The sequence below is a fragment of the Saccopteryx bilineata genome, chromosome 2 (assembly GCF_036850765.1).
Source record: "Saccopteryx bilineata isolate mSacBil1 chromosome 2, mSacBil1_pri_phased_curated, whole genome shotgun sequence".
In the NCBI taxonomy this organism is placed as follows: Eukaryota; Metazoa; Chordata; class Mammalia; order Chiroptera; family Emballonuridae; genus Saccopteryx; species Saccopteryx bilineata.
This window is the reverse complement of record NC_089491.1, coordinates 389,328,512-389,345,731: the sequence shown is the minus strand read 5'-3', so window position 1 is coordinate 389,345,731 and position 17,220 is coordinate 389,328,512. Positions and strand designations below refer to the sequence as shown.

The following is a 17,220-nucleotide window of genomic DNA, read 5'->3' as shown; positions in this document are numbered from 1 at the left end:
AGGCGGAGGGGCCGTAGTGGGGGGGAGAGAGACCGCGTGCCGGGAACACCCGAGTGGGAGGGGCCGTAGGGTGGGGAGAGAGACCGCCTGCCGGGAACACCCGAGTGGGAGGGGCCGTAGGGTGGGGAGAGAGACCGCCTGCCGGGAACACCCGAGTGGAGGGGCCGTAGGGGGGGGGAGAGACCGCGTGGTGGGAACACCCGAGGCAGAGGGCCGTAGTGGGGGGGGGGGAGAGACCGCGTGCCGGGAACACCCGAGGCAGAGGGGCCGTAGGGGGGGGGAGAGAGGTCGCGTGCCCGGAACACGCGAGGCGGAGGGGCCGTAGGGTGGGGAGAGAGACCACCTGCCGGGAACACCCGAGTGGAGGGGCCGTAGGGGGGGGAGAGACCGCGTGGTGGGAACACCCGAGGCAGAGGGCCGTAGGGGGGGGGAGAGAGACCGCGTGGTGGGAACACCCGAGGCAGAGGGCCGTAGTGGGGGGGGGGGTGAGACCGCGTGCCGGGAACACCCGAGGCAGAGGGGCCGTAGGGGGGGAGAGAGACCGCCTGCCGGGAACACCCGAGTGGAGGGGCCGTAGGGGGAGGAGAGAGGCCGCGTGCTGGGAACACCCGAGGAGGAGGGGCCGTAGGGGGGGGGAGAGAGGCCGCGTGCCCGGAACACGCGAGGCGGAAGGGCTGTAGGGTAGAGGGTGGGGACAGAGGCCGTGTGCCGGGAACACCCGAGGCGGAGGGGCCGTAGGGCGGGGGAGAGAGACCGCGTGCCGGGAACACCCGAGGCGGAGGGGCAAAGGTCGAGGCTGGGGAGGGAGGCCAAGGCCAGCGAGGGCTTTCCCCGGCATGTTAAGGGGCCGGTGGCGGCACCGGAAGGCTGTCCACCCCGGGCATCCAGTGGTGTTAGCAGATTCAGTAACAGTGTGGGCAGGGGCACTGGACTCTGCGCCCCCAGAAGGCTCACTGCGGCTTTCAAGCAGAGACTCGACCACACACGGGAACTGTGCATTCTTAGGCTTTCTTTATAAAAGGGCACAGGAAATACTGTAAAAACTTATTTCCTTGTTTCTTTGGGCTGCACAAACCGTGGCTTTCTGGACAAGAGCTGCACTCCTGGGAGACCCTGCATTTGTAGACCAGAAGCGGCGGTACTCACAGAGCACCTGGTTTTAGCCTATAAGACACAGAGTCACAGTCCCGGCCCCCAAGGGATCCGCTCACGCTGAGGACTGCGGAGGGCGCCTGGGGCTCTGCGAGCGGCAGGGCAGGGCAGTCGGAGCGGCCTACCTTTCCAGCACTGCCAGCGTGCCTTCATACTTCCCGACCAGCCGCTTCCCTTCGGCAGATTCCATGCAACTGTCCACACCAAAGAGAAAAAACAAACACGTGGCTTCAGATTAGGAGAAGTCAAAATAATGATCTGATTGACAAACTGCCACCTGTGGAGCAGAGGTCGAATAGCTTCCCAGGCTGGTTCCCAAACGCCCTGGAAGGAGTCTGCCGCTTCTTCCTGAACACCCTCCAGGGGCCACTAGGGGGCGCCTGCAGTGCCTGAAATGCAGGCAGCCCCACAGGTGACCGGGTGACAACGTTTCCCACGTGGCTCCACCAGCCCTTCACCCCAGCCCCGCCAGTCGTGCACAGATTCACTGAGTCCTTCAAAAACCTGGACAAAAAGGAAATTGAGACAGGAAAGAAGAATTCTAGGTTCTATAGCTGTCTGTATATAAGAAAACAACTATATATGACATTAGACATTATAACAAAATCTATATAACATTACCGGTATATATAAAACAATGTGAATACATTTATATAACAATGTTATATATAGATATATAGATATATAGATATATAGATATATAGATATAGATATACAGTGTGTCCGTAAAGTCATGGTGCACTTTTGACCAGTCACAGGAAAGCAACAAAAGACGATAGAAATGTGAAATCTGCACCAAATAAAAGGAAAACTCTCCCAGTTTCATACCTATTCAGTGCAGTTCTATGTGGGCTCACACACAGATTTTTTAGGGCTCCTTAGGTAGCTATCCCGTATAGCCTCTACAGACTCGTCACTGACTGATGGCCTACCAGAACGGGGTTTCTCCACCAAACTGCCGGTTTCCTTCAACTGCTTATCCCACCGAGTCATGTTATTCCTATGTGGTGGTGCTTCGTTATAAATGCGCCGATCTTCATGTTGCACTTTGGTCACGGATTCGAGTTTAGCGAGCCACAGAACACACTGAACTTCCTCTATATCGTCCACATCTTCACTGGCATAGTTGTGGGCTGCTCTGCTGTATACATGATGTTACATCATCACCTGCACATGCTGCCACATCATTCTACAGGAACTGGGAGGGTTTTCCTTTTATTTGGTGCAGATTTCATATTTCTATCATCTTTGTTGCTTTCCTGTGACCGGTCAAAAGTGCACCATGACTTTATGGACACACCATATATATATATATACACACACACACACACACACACCACACATATATAGACATGGATAGATAAATATAACTGTGCACACACAATGCACACACATGTACCACACATGCACATATACCCACGTGCTCACATGCACAGACACACGTGGAAGCTTCCACAGGAACTATGAGGACCACAGAGGGATGTGAGCAGAGTCCAGCCCAAGGCACTGCTGCCCCACCTGCTTCTGTTTGATGGCACAAAAGGAAAGTCTGGGTCCCGGGAAAATCGGTGAAATATCCACAATCTTCAGAAACCTTCACACTAACTCTGTTGGAAGGTCTGTGATTGTGTCTGTTCTGTGAAGCACAACGAGGCGGCTTATTGCAAAGGTTCTTTAAAGCCCATTTGCTCTCTGAACCAATGCAGGGTTTCTCCACAAGATCCCGGAGCTTTGCGCAGAAGCCCGCACACCCGCAGAGAAAGCGCTGGATTTCTAGACGCTTTAGTGACCTTATGCGGTGAGGAAGCAGGTGCCTGCCTCTTGGAGGCGGCAAGGAGGAGCGGACAGAGCTCCGGACCAGGCGGGTGGCTGCCGCAGCAGAGCAGCTTTCCCCGTGGGAACAGCCTCGGCCAGAGAGAGCGCCCTCGCCCCAGGCCACACAGCCCCCGCAGTCTGCCGGCATCCACCCAGGAGCTCCCGAGGGTACCCAGTCCAGGTAAGCCTGCAGGGCCAGAGCAGAGTTCCCCAGAGTCAGGGAGACCTCCCAGTAACCACAGTGCTGCTCAGTTCTCCCTCTGCCCGTCCCCTCCCTCACCCTCCCAGGTGCCATTCCCAAGGGCGTCCCTAGGGACTTCTGCACACACCTCTCAGAGCCTGCTCCCAGGGAACAGGGCCAAAGACAGTGATCACAGTCCTCAGTCCTGGAGCCAGCCTTCCCCCACCCCCACTCACAGATCTTCTCCCTCCCGCCTTGGGGGGCATGCCTGAGAAGAAGGACATGCCCTCCCCACTGTCCCCTGGGCCACACCTCTCAGGGCTAAGAGACCCCGGGAGACCCAGGCTCCCAGGCCTCCCCTCCGCTCTCTCTCCGACGGAGCATGGCACCTCCCTCTGTTTAGTTGTGGCAGTTTTTTGCATCTGCTAAGCCAGGAGCTCGCTCAGACCACAGCAGAGGCCGCACAGATGTGCCCACCAGGCAGGCGTGTTCGGTCTCTGAGAAGTCTGAGGGGAAAATGGAGTCCTTGCTAACTTTAAGGTTGGCTGTTTCACAGAAAACCCCTGATGCTCAGCCTCTCTCCGGCCGGCCCGGCTGGGGCTTCTCAGGGTCTCTGCTGGGCAGCACGGGACCATGTGGGGGAGGACCCGCCCCAGGGCTGTGCGTCATCTTCCCCATCTCTGAGAGTCTTTCGTCTTTTTAAGTTCTTTTCCAGTTTTACTGAGGTGCAATTGGCACTCAGCACTGTCGAATTTTAAAGTGTGCAGCATAACGACCTGCATATGCTCTGAAATGATTACTACAGTTAGTTTAGTAAACATCCCTCATCTCATGTCAATACAAAAAAAAAGGAAAACTTGTTTTGTTGTGATGAGAGCTCTTAAGACCTACTCACTTAACTTTCTTTTTATTTATTTATTTATTTATTTATTTATTTATTTAGTGAGAGATGGGGAGGCAGAGAGACAGACTCCCTTCATGCACCCTGACAAGCCCACCACAGGGTGATGCTCTGCCCATCCAGACCATTGCTCTGTTGCTTGGCAACCGAGCTATTTTAGTGTCTGAGTCAAGGCCATGGAGCCATCCTCAGTGCCTGGGCCAACTTGCTCCAACTGAGCCATGACTGCAAGAAGGGAAGAGAGAGAGAGAGACAGACAGACAGACAGAGAACGGGGGGGAAGGGATGGAAAAGCAGGTGGTCGCTTCTCCTGTGTGTCCTAACTAGGAATGGAACCCAGGACATCCACATGCTGGGGCCGACACTCTACCACTGAGCCCACCGGCCAGGGCCAACAACTTTCAAGCACACTGCACAGCTCTGTTAACGACAGGCATCATGCTGTACATTACGTCCCCAGGACTGATTTATCTTATAACTATGTGTTGGTACCTTTTGAAACCTTCACTCCCTGGTCCACCCTCCACTCTTGCCTCTGATAACCATGTAACCACAAATATAATTTCTTTTTCTTTAGGTATTTTTTTTTTCAGACTCTTCACATAAGTGAGATCATCCAGTAGCAGTACTTGTCTTTCTCTGTCTGACTTACTTCACTTAGACAGTGTCCTCCGGCACCCATGTTGCACGGCAGGACTCCTTTTTTACGGTGGAGTAATATTCCATTCTATATATATACACACACACATACATACATATACACACACATGTATGTATATATATATGTTTATCCATTCATCCCCCAATGAACACTTAGGTGGTTTCGATATCTTGGCTATTGCAGAAATCTCTTTCCCATTATGATTTAGTTTCCTGCAGACAGACCCCCAGAAGTGGAATTGCTGGATCATATGCTAGCTATTTAAAAGTTGTGGAGGAATCTCCATACTGTTTTCCATGGTGGCTGCGCCAACTTACAGCCCAACAGGGTGCAAGACACCCCTTTCTCTACATCCTCACCAACGCTTGTTATCGTGTCTTTTTGATGACGGCCATTCTCAAGGTGCGAGGCGATCTCTTGTGCGTCGTTTTGATTTGCACCATCCTGATGAAGGGTGCTGCCGAGCACCTGCTCATGTCTGAAAGCACTCGGTCTTGTCACCTGGGCCAGCAGCTCTCCAAGGCCCCTTTTAGCTCAGAAAGACCTGTGATGCCCTTACCAGACTTCAGTTCCTTTGTTTCTGTTGTGTTTGCCAAAGACAGGTGTTTAGAAAGAGGGGTCAGAGCGAGACCACCCTGCCCTAGGCTGCATGCTGGACATGGTACTGTGAACAGCTCTCCCCTCTCACTTGCGGCAGCCCAGACGCCTCTCAGCTGCTCAGCTTACAGAACCAGCTGTGAGGCCGGCCAGTGGTTCCCAAGCCCGGTCACCGTCAGAGTCACAGGGGGAGTTTGCAGGGGAAGCCAGTCTGCAGACTCCACGCTGCCCCTGGATTCAGATGCAGGAGGCGGGCAGAGGCTGGGAACCTGCCCTTTAACGGCACTCAGGGCATTCTAAGGCACGAGGTCCTCCCACCCCGCTTTAGGAAGCACTGAGCGCCATAACTTCCCAGTGGCCCCAGCAGCAAAGAGATACTGTGTCAGAGGGAGACGTGTGGAAGACCCCAGAGAGCCTGAAGATCCTGACTCGTCTTCCTCCGGAAACGAGTCTCATGGAGCAGAAAGAGGTCAGCCTCTCGGCCATCAAGCCTCATTCAACCCAAGGGGCCCCCACAGTCAGCTCAAATGTGTCCATCTTGATACTGACTGGCCAATAGGCATCTGGTTCTTATGGACTAAAGGTTTGTATTCCCTCCCCCAAATTCATCGGTTAAAGCCTAATTCCCCAGTCTGGAGGTGGGATCGCTGGGGTGATGAGGGCACAAGGGTGGAGCCCTTATGAACGGGATTAGTGTCCTCCTAAGAGAATCCACAGAGCTCCGGTGCTCCTTCTGCCATGTAAGGACACAGTGAGGAGACGGTTGTCTATGACCCTGAGAGCGGGCTCCTCACTAGGCACCAAGTCTGCTGGCAACTTGATTAGGACTGCCCAGCCTCTAGAACTGTGAGAAACACATTTCTCATGGTCATCAGCCGTCTAGTCTGTGGTATTCTGTTACAGCAGCTCAACTAGACTAAGCCACTGGCCAGTGTCAAAACCTGGACAGAAATAAGGGCGGTTTTCATGCCTTAGGTTAAGTGTGAGCTGCATTTTATGTAACAGTCAAAATCCAAAGTGGGAGCGGAAGCCTGAGACGAATCTGCCCTTCGGGAATATGGTACTCACGGGTGTACGATGCATCCAAAGCTGGCGAAGGGACCCTGGATGCGCTGCCTCAGCTCCTGAGCCCAGCGGAGACCCCCTGCCACAGCGGGCATGTTCTTGTGCACCGAGGAGAACCCTGGAAATGCACACAGCCAGACTGAAGTGGGGTGCTAGACTCCGGGCTCCACTCTGCCCGGAACACCTCCCTCCAGCTAGTCCACTTGTGGCCTCATCTACCTCCACAGGGTAAAGTCACCCTGCGCTCATGCTGAGACGGGGGGCGGGGCTCCTGAGAGACCACTGTGTTCTGCTGAGGAGTAGGAAATGGTGACCTCAGGGAGAACAGGAAACAGGGTCAGAGGACAGGGGTCCCAGACTCCTTCTGCCACTCACCAGCTTTCTGACTTCACATCAGTGATGTCCAACCTAGATGCTGTTCAGCATAACTTGGGAGGGAGGGGGTCTTTAAAAAATATGACGCCCAGGGCCCTGGCTGGATGGTTCAGTGGTAGAGCGTCAGCCCAGCATGTGGAATTTCCGGGTTTGATTCCCGGCCAGGGCACACAGGAGAAGTGTCATCTGCTTCTCCACCCTTTCCCCTCTCCTTTTTCTCTATCTCTCTCTTCCCCTCCCACAGTCAAGGCTCCACTGGAGCAAAGTTGACCCAGGTGCTGAGGATGGCTTCATGGCTTCCGCCTCAGGTGCTAGAATGGCTTCAGTTACAACAGAGCAACACCCCAGATGGGCAGAGCATCGCCCCCTGGTGGACATGCCGGGTGGATCCTGTGGGAGTCTGTCTCTCTGCCTCCCCGCTTCTCACTTCAGAAAAATACAAAAAAAAAAAAATTTAAAAATATGATGCCTGGGCCTTGCTCTCCCTTGCCATTCTGATTTATTTTTTACTTAGAAATTAAATGTAACAGGGTGACACTGATCAATAAGCGGACACAGCTTTCAGGGAAACATCTCCATAGCATTAGAACAGTTGATTGCGTTGTGTGCCCATCACCCAAAGTCAGATCATTTTCCGTCACCATATATCTGTCCCTCTTCACTCCGCCCACCATTCTGATGTAATTGATCTGGGTAGGGCCATTTGTATTTTGTAAAAGCTCTCAAGAGGATTCTAATTGTACAGTCAGGGTTGAGAAACTCTGCTTTAATAGACAATTTAATCACTCTGGGTCTCATTTGGTTTTCCCATTTATAAAATGGCGTATATGGGGACTCAGTAAGGGGACGAATGAGTCAGCCCATGTGGACAGTGAAGCGTTTGACCAGAGTTCACAAGGACAGGATATTCTTACTTTAGTCCATACAGTGTGTTTCCTTGCTTAGAATGAGTTGTCAAGATTTGACTATTATGAGATTTTATTTTTTAATTTAAAAAAATTGTTATTTATTGATTTCAATGAGATAGGAGAGAGAGGAACGACAGGAACATTGGCCTGTTCCTGTATACACCCTGACTGGGAATCAAACCAGCAACCTCTGTGTTTCAAGACAATGCTCTAACCAGCCAAGCTATCTGGCTAGGGCAAGATTTCATTTTTTTTTTTAAAGTCACTTTTCAGCTTCCTTGGAAACACTGGAAGATCTGGCAAAAATCAGCCACCACTTCTAGCTAGCAGCCGGGACTGTAGTGAGGTCCCTTCCTTCAGTCTGGTCATGGGCTCTACCACTTTCTGATGTCTTACCCTCCACCCAGATCTATGGGACACAGAATTCTAAGGTAACACCACATGGCCCTTACCCTTGCATGATCTTCTCCTCTTTAAGGGTGGGTAGAAACTGCAAATCAGATAAAATATTACTCCTTAGGCTTTGGCCAGTTGGCTCAGTGGTAGAGCATTAGCCTGGCATGTGGAAGTCCCAGGTTCGATTCCCAGACAGGGCACACAGGAGAAGCGCCCATCTGCTTTTCCATCCTTTCTCCTTTCCTTCCTCTCTATCTCTCTTTTCCCTTCCTGCAGCCAAGGCTCCATTGGAACAAAGTTGGCCCGGGTGCTGAGGATAGCTCCATGGCCTCCACCTCAGGCACTAGAATGGCTCTGGTTGCAACAGAGCAATGCCCCAGATGGGCAGAGCATCACCTCTTGGTGGGCATGTCGGGTGGATCCTGGTTAGGCACATGTGGGAGTCTGTCTCTCTGCCTCCCTGTTTCTCACTTCAGAAAAATACACACACACACACATATATATATATATATATGGTCTACCGGAAAGTTCTGTCTGTTTCTATCACAACAAGTTTTGACACGTAAGCACATGTTTATTTGGCACATGTGTGCCTCTCTATTTTTATCACTTAATGTATACATACTGACGTAGCAAATGAACTAAAACAAAGTTGATTCACATTAGTCTTATGTGCGAAGCGATAGTGTATCTATGGCTACTGATAAAGTTCATTTACGCTACTGTAATTTTTATGAATTTCAACAAGGAAGAAATGCTACAGAAGCATGTCTGTTGCATCCACCATATTCCCCGGACTTAGCACCCTCCGACTATCACTTGTTTTTGTCCTTACAAAATTTTTTGAAGGGCAAAAATTTCAAAAATGAAGAAGATATCAAACAAGCACTGGTTCAATTTTTCACAGCAAAAGATAAAACATTTTTCAAAAATGAGATATACAAATTGCCGTCATGCTGGCAAGAAATCATTAATAATAATGGCAATTATATTATTTAATAAAGTTTATTGATGGTAAGAAAAATTTGTATTTTGTTTTATTCCAAAAACAGACAGAACTTTCCGGTAGACCATGATATATATATTACTCCTGAGATAATCTTTATTATATGCGGCTTAAGTGTCTGTTTGTCGCCGATAGCTTATTGGTTGCTTGTGTAACTGTACTAGCCAATGGGTTGAAGTTGTCACGGCTGAACGCAAATTGAGCAGGTCAGGGGGAAGGTGAACATTTGTTTGCATTGGCAATCATCTGCTTTTGAAACAATTTAAGGCTGAACGCAAATTGAGCGTGTCAGGGGGAAGGTGAACATTTGTTTGCATTGGCAATCATCTGTTTTACATAAAAACTATGTCTTACCGTAATTTTTTTAAAGAATGCCTCCTAGAAAATACAGCACTGAAGAGGAGAGAAAAGGAGCTAAAGCTGCACAAAAACGGCTTTCTCGACAAAAAGAAACCACTGAGCAGAGAAAGACAAGGCTTGCTTCAGTCGCAGAGCAAATGCGTCTTTCTCGGCAAAATGAGACTGATGAGCATAGAGAAACAAGGCTTGCCTCAGATGCAAGACAAAAAAGCCTGTCTTGACAAAATGAGTTCCTTGAACAAAGGCAGGAGAGAAATGCAAAAAAAACGACAGAGTAATGCCGACCGAAACGCAAAAAGGATTAAAACAGTTTCAAACGGAGAAACTTTAATTTTTGAGCATTCCTCTGGTGACATGAATATTAAATGTGAACACTGTCAGTCCTTAAACTTCAAGTTAGAAACTAATCGATTTGACCATTCCTGTAAAACTTGCCTTTGCTATGACCATCAATAAGTCTCAGGGCCAAACGCTTAAGCGTGTTGGCATTTTTTTTTACCTGAGCCTGCATTTGCACATGGTCAACTTTATGTTGCCTGTTCAAGAGTTCGTGAAAGAATGGACGTAAAATTAAAAATAATTGATGGTCTTCTGCAAGGCGAGCTTAAAAATGATGGAAAGATCTACACAAGAAATGTTGTGTACAAAGAGATCTTTGACATGTGAATTAACATTTTATTATTTAAATCACCTTTATTTATTGAGCTAGCGGTGGCTCTTAAGAAATGTACTGCCAGTGGTTTCCTTCATTGCACTCTACTTTAAGCAATTAAGCAAGTAGAAAGGGGAAACCCCGTGGGGCACTAAGCAAAGGGGCGTCCTCGCCGCCTGCCCTGGGTAATTCAGTTTGAATTAGCAGACACCTTTGCACAAATCATTCTAATTACAATTTATAATATCTAGAACAGCGGTCATTTCGTATGACCGCTGGGCTTTCTAGTATCTTATATGGCAACAAGAGGATAATCTTGGGGAGGACTAACCTAATTAGGTGAGCCATTTAAAAGGAGAAAGTTTTCTCTGGTCATCTAAGAAGGGGAAGTTAGGGACTTGAAAGTTAAGAAGCATTCAGTGTGCCCCCACTGGCTTGAGGGAGGCAGTTACATAGCCTTTCCACATGGCAGGGAATGGGGCTGGCTCCCAGCTGACAGCCAATAAAGAAATAGAAACCTCAGTCCTACAGCCACAAGGAGCTGGATTCTACCAACAAAAATGAGCTTGAAGTGAATTTTCTCCTCAAAGCCTCTGGATGAGAAGCCAGTCCAGCCAACGCCCTGGTCAGGGCACACAGGAAAAGTGTCCATCTATTTCTCCCCTTCCGTCCCTTCTCTTCCTCCTCCCTTTCCACAGCCAGTGGCTGGACTGGCTAGAGCTTTATGCCTGGCACTGAGTACAACTCCATTGGAGCACATCAGCCTCAGGCACTAAAAATAGCTTGGTACTTCAGCATTGTCCCTAGGTGGGGTTGCCAGGTGAGTCCCGGTCAGAGTGCATTTAGGAGTCTGCCTCACTATCTCCCCTCCTCTCACCTAAAAAAAAAAAATCTATTGTAGAATTGAGGTGTGTTTAAGATTAATCAGTGTGGCAATATTGATCAAGGATCAAGTCATCTGTTATGCTAAGGTCTCAGCTTCCCAGAGGCAGAGGCGGTGAAGACTTCACTGCTCTGGGTCATCCTGCCCGTCTCAGCCCCAGATACCGGGAAATGCCCAGCTCAGTGAATCCTCCCCTCAGCCAAGATGCTCTGGACTGTCAGGTACGGAGGCTGCTCTTGCTTTTCTTACAGAGTGTCAGAGATTCATCACAGATATTCAACAAAACAAGATGATTGACTTTCACCCTCCTCAGTAGTAGAACTCCCCATCCAAATCCCCCGGCAAACGGCTTACCGTGTTCTGCCTCCTCCTGGACACGCTGAGTGTACATTACCCTCACTGTGTCCAGGTCTCTGTTGAACATTTGGATGAGTGCCAGGTACTTAGCAGCTACATCTCGTGCTACCAGGGGTCTTTCGAGGAGGTTGCCTGCGATGTCTAGCAGCTGCAGAAAAGATGGAGAAAGAAGAGGAACAAGTCACAGATCCCATATTGCCAAGGTTACATCCATCTTTGTGTCCCAGCTTTTCTTTTATATGTTTATCAATGTAGGAGGGTCAAACAATTCTTGCATAACTGGATCAATAACTATTCATTGGTGAATATTCATAGTCTGCCCCATCTTTCCTTTGCTTCTAAAGGAGAAGGATTCCTGTCAGACCCTTGTGGGATGTAAGAATTGGGATAAAAGGTAAAAACAAAGAAAAAAAAGTTGTTAGAAAAGTTAAGCTGATCTATAAAAAGACCATTAAAAATAAAGACCTAAAACAGAAAAGGAAGGTGAAGATAGAGACCAAAAGCTAGATAGGAAAGAAGCTAAGTAGTCTAGGTGTTGGGGAGAATTTTGGAAGGCTAAAACTTGAGAGTGAGTGCAAGAAAAAAATTTGCAGAGAGAATGAACTAATTTCTGGAATCATTTCAAATGTTTGGAGAGAAGAATCCTAATAGTCTTCCTATATGAGTTATGGAATGTCAGGTATTTATTAAAGGTCATATATATATATATATATATATATATATATATATATATATATCCCCTGCCAATGGCTAATGAAGCCTGCAATTTTGATTATTTTAGAATAGCATGGGCTCTGGTCTTTTTAGACATTTTCAGCACCTGGGAACTTAACTACTTCCCAACAAAGTCCATTCCATCTTTAAATAGCTTTGACAGAAATCTCTTTCCTCTGTTGAGCCAAAACCTGTCTCCTTGTTATTTCCACCGATTAATTCTGGTACTAATCCTTAAGGCTTGACAGATGAAGTCTCCTGATAGTGGATAGAAATCTATCACGTTCTCCTACGTCCTTGTGTCTCACGACTCAGAATCCGCAGTTGTGCAGTCATTCAGCTGCTCATCATCCTAAACCTTCTCCATAGTCTGTACCATCTATTCTAGGCAATACGGGGCAAGGGCACAAGTCTTCTTATTCTAGTGACTTTTATGTGAATGCTCTAAGCAGCTGCCTGGTAAGTGGTTTGCCTCAGCTTGAATCAACCTGACAACAGGGGTCAAATACCCACGGTGCGGCAGAAGCACTGATTCAGGACGGTGATCACAGTAGACTTCTTCACTTTTAGTGGGTACCCTACTGATCAGTCCCAGGGAGACCATTCCAGAAGAACCTTTTCTGAAAGGTATTTTTACATCATGATGTTTTCAGGAAAGTATTGGTAACTAACCTGAGAAGTCTGATTCTGCACACTACCTTGCCCTAGGACACGCCCAACATGAATAGACTAATGGGAACAATTACTATCTGCAGGAACAAAACAGGTGGGAGAGTATCCCCACCCCCTGTGGTGAGGGTGGTGGTGGGGAAACTGGGCACAGGGCTGGCTCCCACTCTATTTGGGCGAACCTTAAAGGCGTGCTCCAAATCGGGCACGTCATCAAAGGCTTGAATAAAGATGGTCCCAAGTCTTCGGTCAAGATCTTCTACTCTCTGGTTAAATTTAGAGACGTCATTTTCAAATTCCTAAAGAGACAGCACATGGACAGAAAATTATGATTTTGTGACAGCCAGTCCCACCATGCTCTTTCCTAACAAATCTCTGCACTTGAATCAGTCACACCAAGGATTTATTTTCATCTTTTAGGATATAACTTGGCAGGGCTTAGTTTTTATCCATGAAGATAGTTACCTCATAATTGTAGCACCTTCCCCCCCAGACGAAATGGTAGTGTAGGTCAAATTGTGAGGTTGTTACCCTTTCACTTTGTCTCTGTGTCACCTTGCATTCTCTGAAGCCCCATCTCTATCATCCACAGTGCCAGCTTATGCCATCCCAAAAACCACCTCAACAGCAACAGCCCCAGCTCTGGGGCTGCATCATACCTCCTTCCCTTCTTCTCCATCATCCCTTCTTTCCTTCTTCTCCATCATCCCTCCTTACCTTCCTCTCCATAATACCTCCTTCCCTTCCTCTCCATCATTTCTCCTTCCCTTCTTCTCCATCATCCCTCTTTCCCTTCCTCTCCATCATTTCTCCTTCCCTTCCTCTCCATCATCCCTACTTTCCTTCCTCTCCATCATCCCCCCTTCCCTTCCTCTCCATCATCTCTCTTTCCCTTCCTCTCCATCATTTCTCCTTCCCTTCTTCTCCATCATCCTTCCTTACCTTCCTCTCCATAATACCTCCTTCCCTTCCTCTCCATAATACCTCCTTCCCTTCCTCTCCATCATTTCTCCTTCCCTTCTTCTCCATCATCCCTCCTTCCCTTCCTCTCCATCATTTCTCCTTCCCTTCTTCTCCATCATCCCTCCTTCCCTTCCTCTCCATCATCCCTCCTTCCCTTCCTCTCCACCATCCCTCCTTCCCTTCCTCTCCATCATCCCTCCTTCCCTTCCTCTCCATCATCCCTCCTTCCCTTCCTCTCCATCATCCCTACTTCCCTACTTCTCCATCATCCCTCCTTCCCTTCCGCTCCATCATCCCTACTTCCCTTCCTCTCCATCATACCTCCTTCCCTTCCTCTCCAGCATCGCTAATTCCCTTCCTCTCCATCATCCCTCCTTCCCTTCCTCTCCATCATACCTCCTTCCCTTCCTCTCCAGCATCGCTAATTCCCTTCCTCTCCATCATCCCTACTTTCCTTCCTCTCCATCATCCCCCCTTCCCTTCCTCTCCATCATCTCTCTTTCCCTTCCTCTCCATCATTTCTCCTTCCCTTCTTCTCCATCATCCTTCCTTACCTTCCTCTCCATAATACCTCCTTCCCTTCCTCTCCATAATACCTCCTTCCCTTCCTCTCCATCATTTCTCCTTCCCTTCTTCTCCATCATCCCTCCTTCCCTTCCTCTCCATCATTTCTCCTTCCCTTCTTCTCCATCATCCCTCCTTCCCTTCCTCTCCATCATCCCTACTTCCCTTCCTCTCCACCATCCCTCCTTCCCTTCCTCTCCATCATCCCTCCTTCCCTTCCTCTCCATCATCCCTCCTTCCCTTCCTCTCCATCATCCCTACTTCCCTACTTCTCCATCATCCCTCCTTCCCTTCCGCTCCATCATCCCTACTTCCCTTCCTCTCCATCATACCTCCTTCCCTTCCTCTCCAGCATCGCTAATTCCCTTCCTCTCCGTCATCCCTCCTTCCCTTCCTCTCCATCATACCTCCTTCCCTTCCTCTCCATCATACCTCCTTCCCTTCCTCTCCAGCATCGCTAATTCCCTTCCTCTCCATCATCCCTACTTCCCTACTTCTCCATTACACTACCTTCCCTTCCTCTTCCAAGTCTAAATCCTATTTTTTCAATAGAACCAAACTAGTCTAGCTACTAGGAGAAAAGTAAGCCAACTAAACTAATACACATTATTTCTTCTAAGTACACTTTAATTGGTGAAGACAACAGCTAGCCGTTGTTCTTAAGGTTGCTAAATTTAGCAAATAAAAAAACTATAGGATATGCATTTAAATTTAAACTTAGGTGAACAATGAGTTGACTTGGACTAATGTAAGTTTTAGAAAGTGGCCTCTCCCCGGTCCGCTAAGATCTCCCGAGACATCTGAAGGTGCTCAGAGCAGATTTCTGCTCTAATTTTGATCACCTTTTCCCTCAGATACTCTTAAAAAATTCCTCCTCCAATAATTAGCCATTCCTGCTCAGGAACCGCCTTTTCTGATTTCCTCCTGGCCCCCTCTCCTCCTCCCGTCTCCCGTGGGCTGCACTCACAGATCCCAGCCTTGGGCTGTGGGTAGGACACACAGCCTTGTGGGCTCTTGTGCTCTCATTATGAAAAATACGTGTCTGGCCTTCCCTAGTCCCTGAGTACTCCCTTGGAAACCAGAGTCAGGTCAGAAAAACCAGTACCCCTCACGGCTGCCCCCATGCAGTAATACAATTCTGCCCAGTGTGCCTGGCCTTCGTGTAGCAGTCACTGCTCAAAGCTTAAAGCCCACAGGTGCCGGGTGGGCCCAGCCTCCACCTTCATCCCATATCCACCCCAGAATCTCTGAAACCCCGAATATCACAGGTCTGGAGCAGTCAGCAGTTGAATAAGGCCCCGATCTTTCTCCTGGCACGAAGAATAATTAGGCGTGGGCGTCCCTTCATAAAAGCTCAGGGCCCACAGAGCCAGAGGAAACGGGTGAAATGCAAATTAATGCCCAGACCCTCCGGGCCGGATGCACCTGGAAAGGGGAAAACCTTGCGAGTCAGCCTTTCTGAGCCCTACCATGCTCTGGAGGTCCAGGCAGTCGTAGGAGGACTCAGAGAAGACCCCATACATCTCTTGAAATTCATCGTGCATCTGCTGGACCTGCTGACTCAGGGCATTCCCTCGGATGCCACTGAACTCGAGCCTTTCCAGTTTGTGAAAGTCCAAGACGGTCTTCAGGAGACTCTGTGGGGACAAACTCACACAGGATTTAAAAGAACCACGAGGAGGAGGATGATAACCACAGTGGACAATGCTCAGACGACTGTGGAAAGAGCTGGGAATCACGTGGGGCGGCGGTGGCTTAGGAAAACGTGGAGCCTGGTTTGTGGCGTACCCTTATTATTAGATGGCATTGGTAGAAATAACTCTTGGTGATACTCCATGACAAAAACAGAGAGAAAGGACAGATAAATAAAATTCACACACATACAGCTTGACCATGCAGTGGCGCAGAGGATAGGAGTGTCGGACTGGGATGCGGAGGACCCAGGTTCAAAACCCCGAGATGGCCAGCTTGAGCATGGGCCATTCTTCTTGCCCAGCTCACCAGCTTGAGCGAGACTGCGCTGGCTTGAGTGTGGGATCATAGACATGACCCCGTGGTTGCTGGCCTGAGCCCAAAGGTCGCTAGCTTGAGCCCAAGGTCACTGGCTTGAGCAAGGCGTTACTTGCTCTGCTGTACCCACCCCCACCCCAGTCAAGGCACATATGAGAAAGCAATCACTGAACAACTAAGTAGCTGCAACAAAGTATTGATGCTTCTTATCTCTCCTTTCCTGTCTGTCTGTCCCTTTCTCTGACACTCTGTCTCTGTCAAAAAAAAAAAAATCACACACAGACACACAAAAGAGACACACAAAAGATGAAATTGATGCTTCAGCCTTCCTGTGTTCCCTGATAAATAACAAATCATAATAATAATAACATTATTTCCATGATTGGTGTTTTTACTAGCAATTATTTTAAAGAAATCAATTTCCAGTGGACCATGTTGTCTGGTTCTAGAATGACAGCTATCGTAGGGGACATTGACAGGAAAGCAGGTCCTCCAAATGGTCCCGAGGACAAGCCCGGAGGGTGACAGCTACAGTCTCAGCTACGACTGCCAGGAAAGTAAATCTGCACATGCTCTTGCCAAGCACATGTGACAAGGTACAGCACGTAGCCAGCTGGGTGGCAGTGGGCAGTTATCTGACATCTCTGTGTTGGGTTCCTTTGCCTGTAACAGGATAATAATAGTGAGAGGTAAATACCTCAGTGCAGGTTTAATATTGCACGCACTTAAATATACAGTAAGTGTGCATGGTTGTCACTGCTGTTGATGGCAGTGTCCAGCTGTGCTCAGAATTAAGTGACAGGTGGACGATGCAACCCAGAGCCGTGGGGAGGAACCCCTGCTGAGTCCACAGAAGCCGTGTCACCTCTGAGATGACAGGAGCCTCCAGAATGCAACGAACACGACAGATCATTGTATGTCTCGCTCACGAACACAGGTCTAAAATCACAAAACCCCAAACCAAGACTCGCCTCCCATTTCAACCTCCCAC

The 17,220-nt window shown here is 48.8% G+C and overlaps 1 protein-coding gene across 1 annotated transcript in view; it reads right to left on the bottom strand.

Annotated features, from left to right (window-relative positions):
• DNAH9 (dynein axonemal heavy chain 9) overlaps positions 1 to 17,220 on the bottom strand; it is a 263,946-nt gene that overhangs the window by 212,767 nt on the left and 33,959 nt on the right. The window contains exons 7-11 of the mRNA XM_066264311.1: positions 15,689 to 15,856; positions 12,875 to 12,991; positions 11,307 to 11,457; positions 6,376 to 6,490; positions 1,278 to 1,346 (exon numbers count right to left, since the gene is read on the bottom strand). Coding sequence (XP_066120408.1) covers positions 1,278 to 1,346; positions 6,376 to 6,490; positions 11,307 to 11,457; positions 12,875 to 12,991; positions 15,689 to 15,856 — 620 coding nt within the window. The remainder of the gene's footprint in view (positions 1 to 1,277; positions 1,347 to 6,375; positions 6,491 to 11,306; positions 11,458 to 12,874; positions 12,992 to 15,688; positions 15,857 to 17,220) is intronic.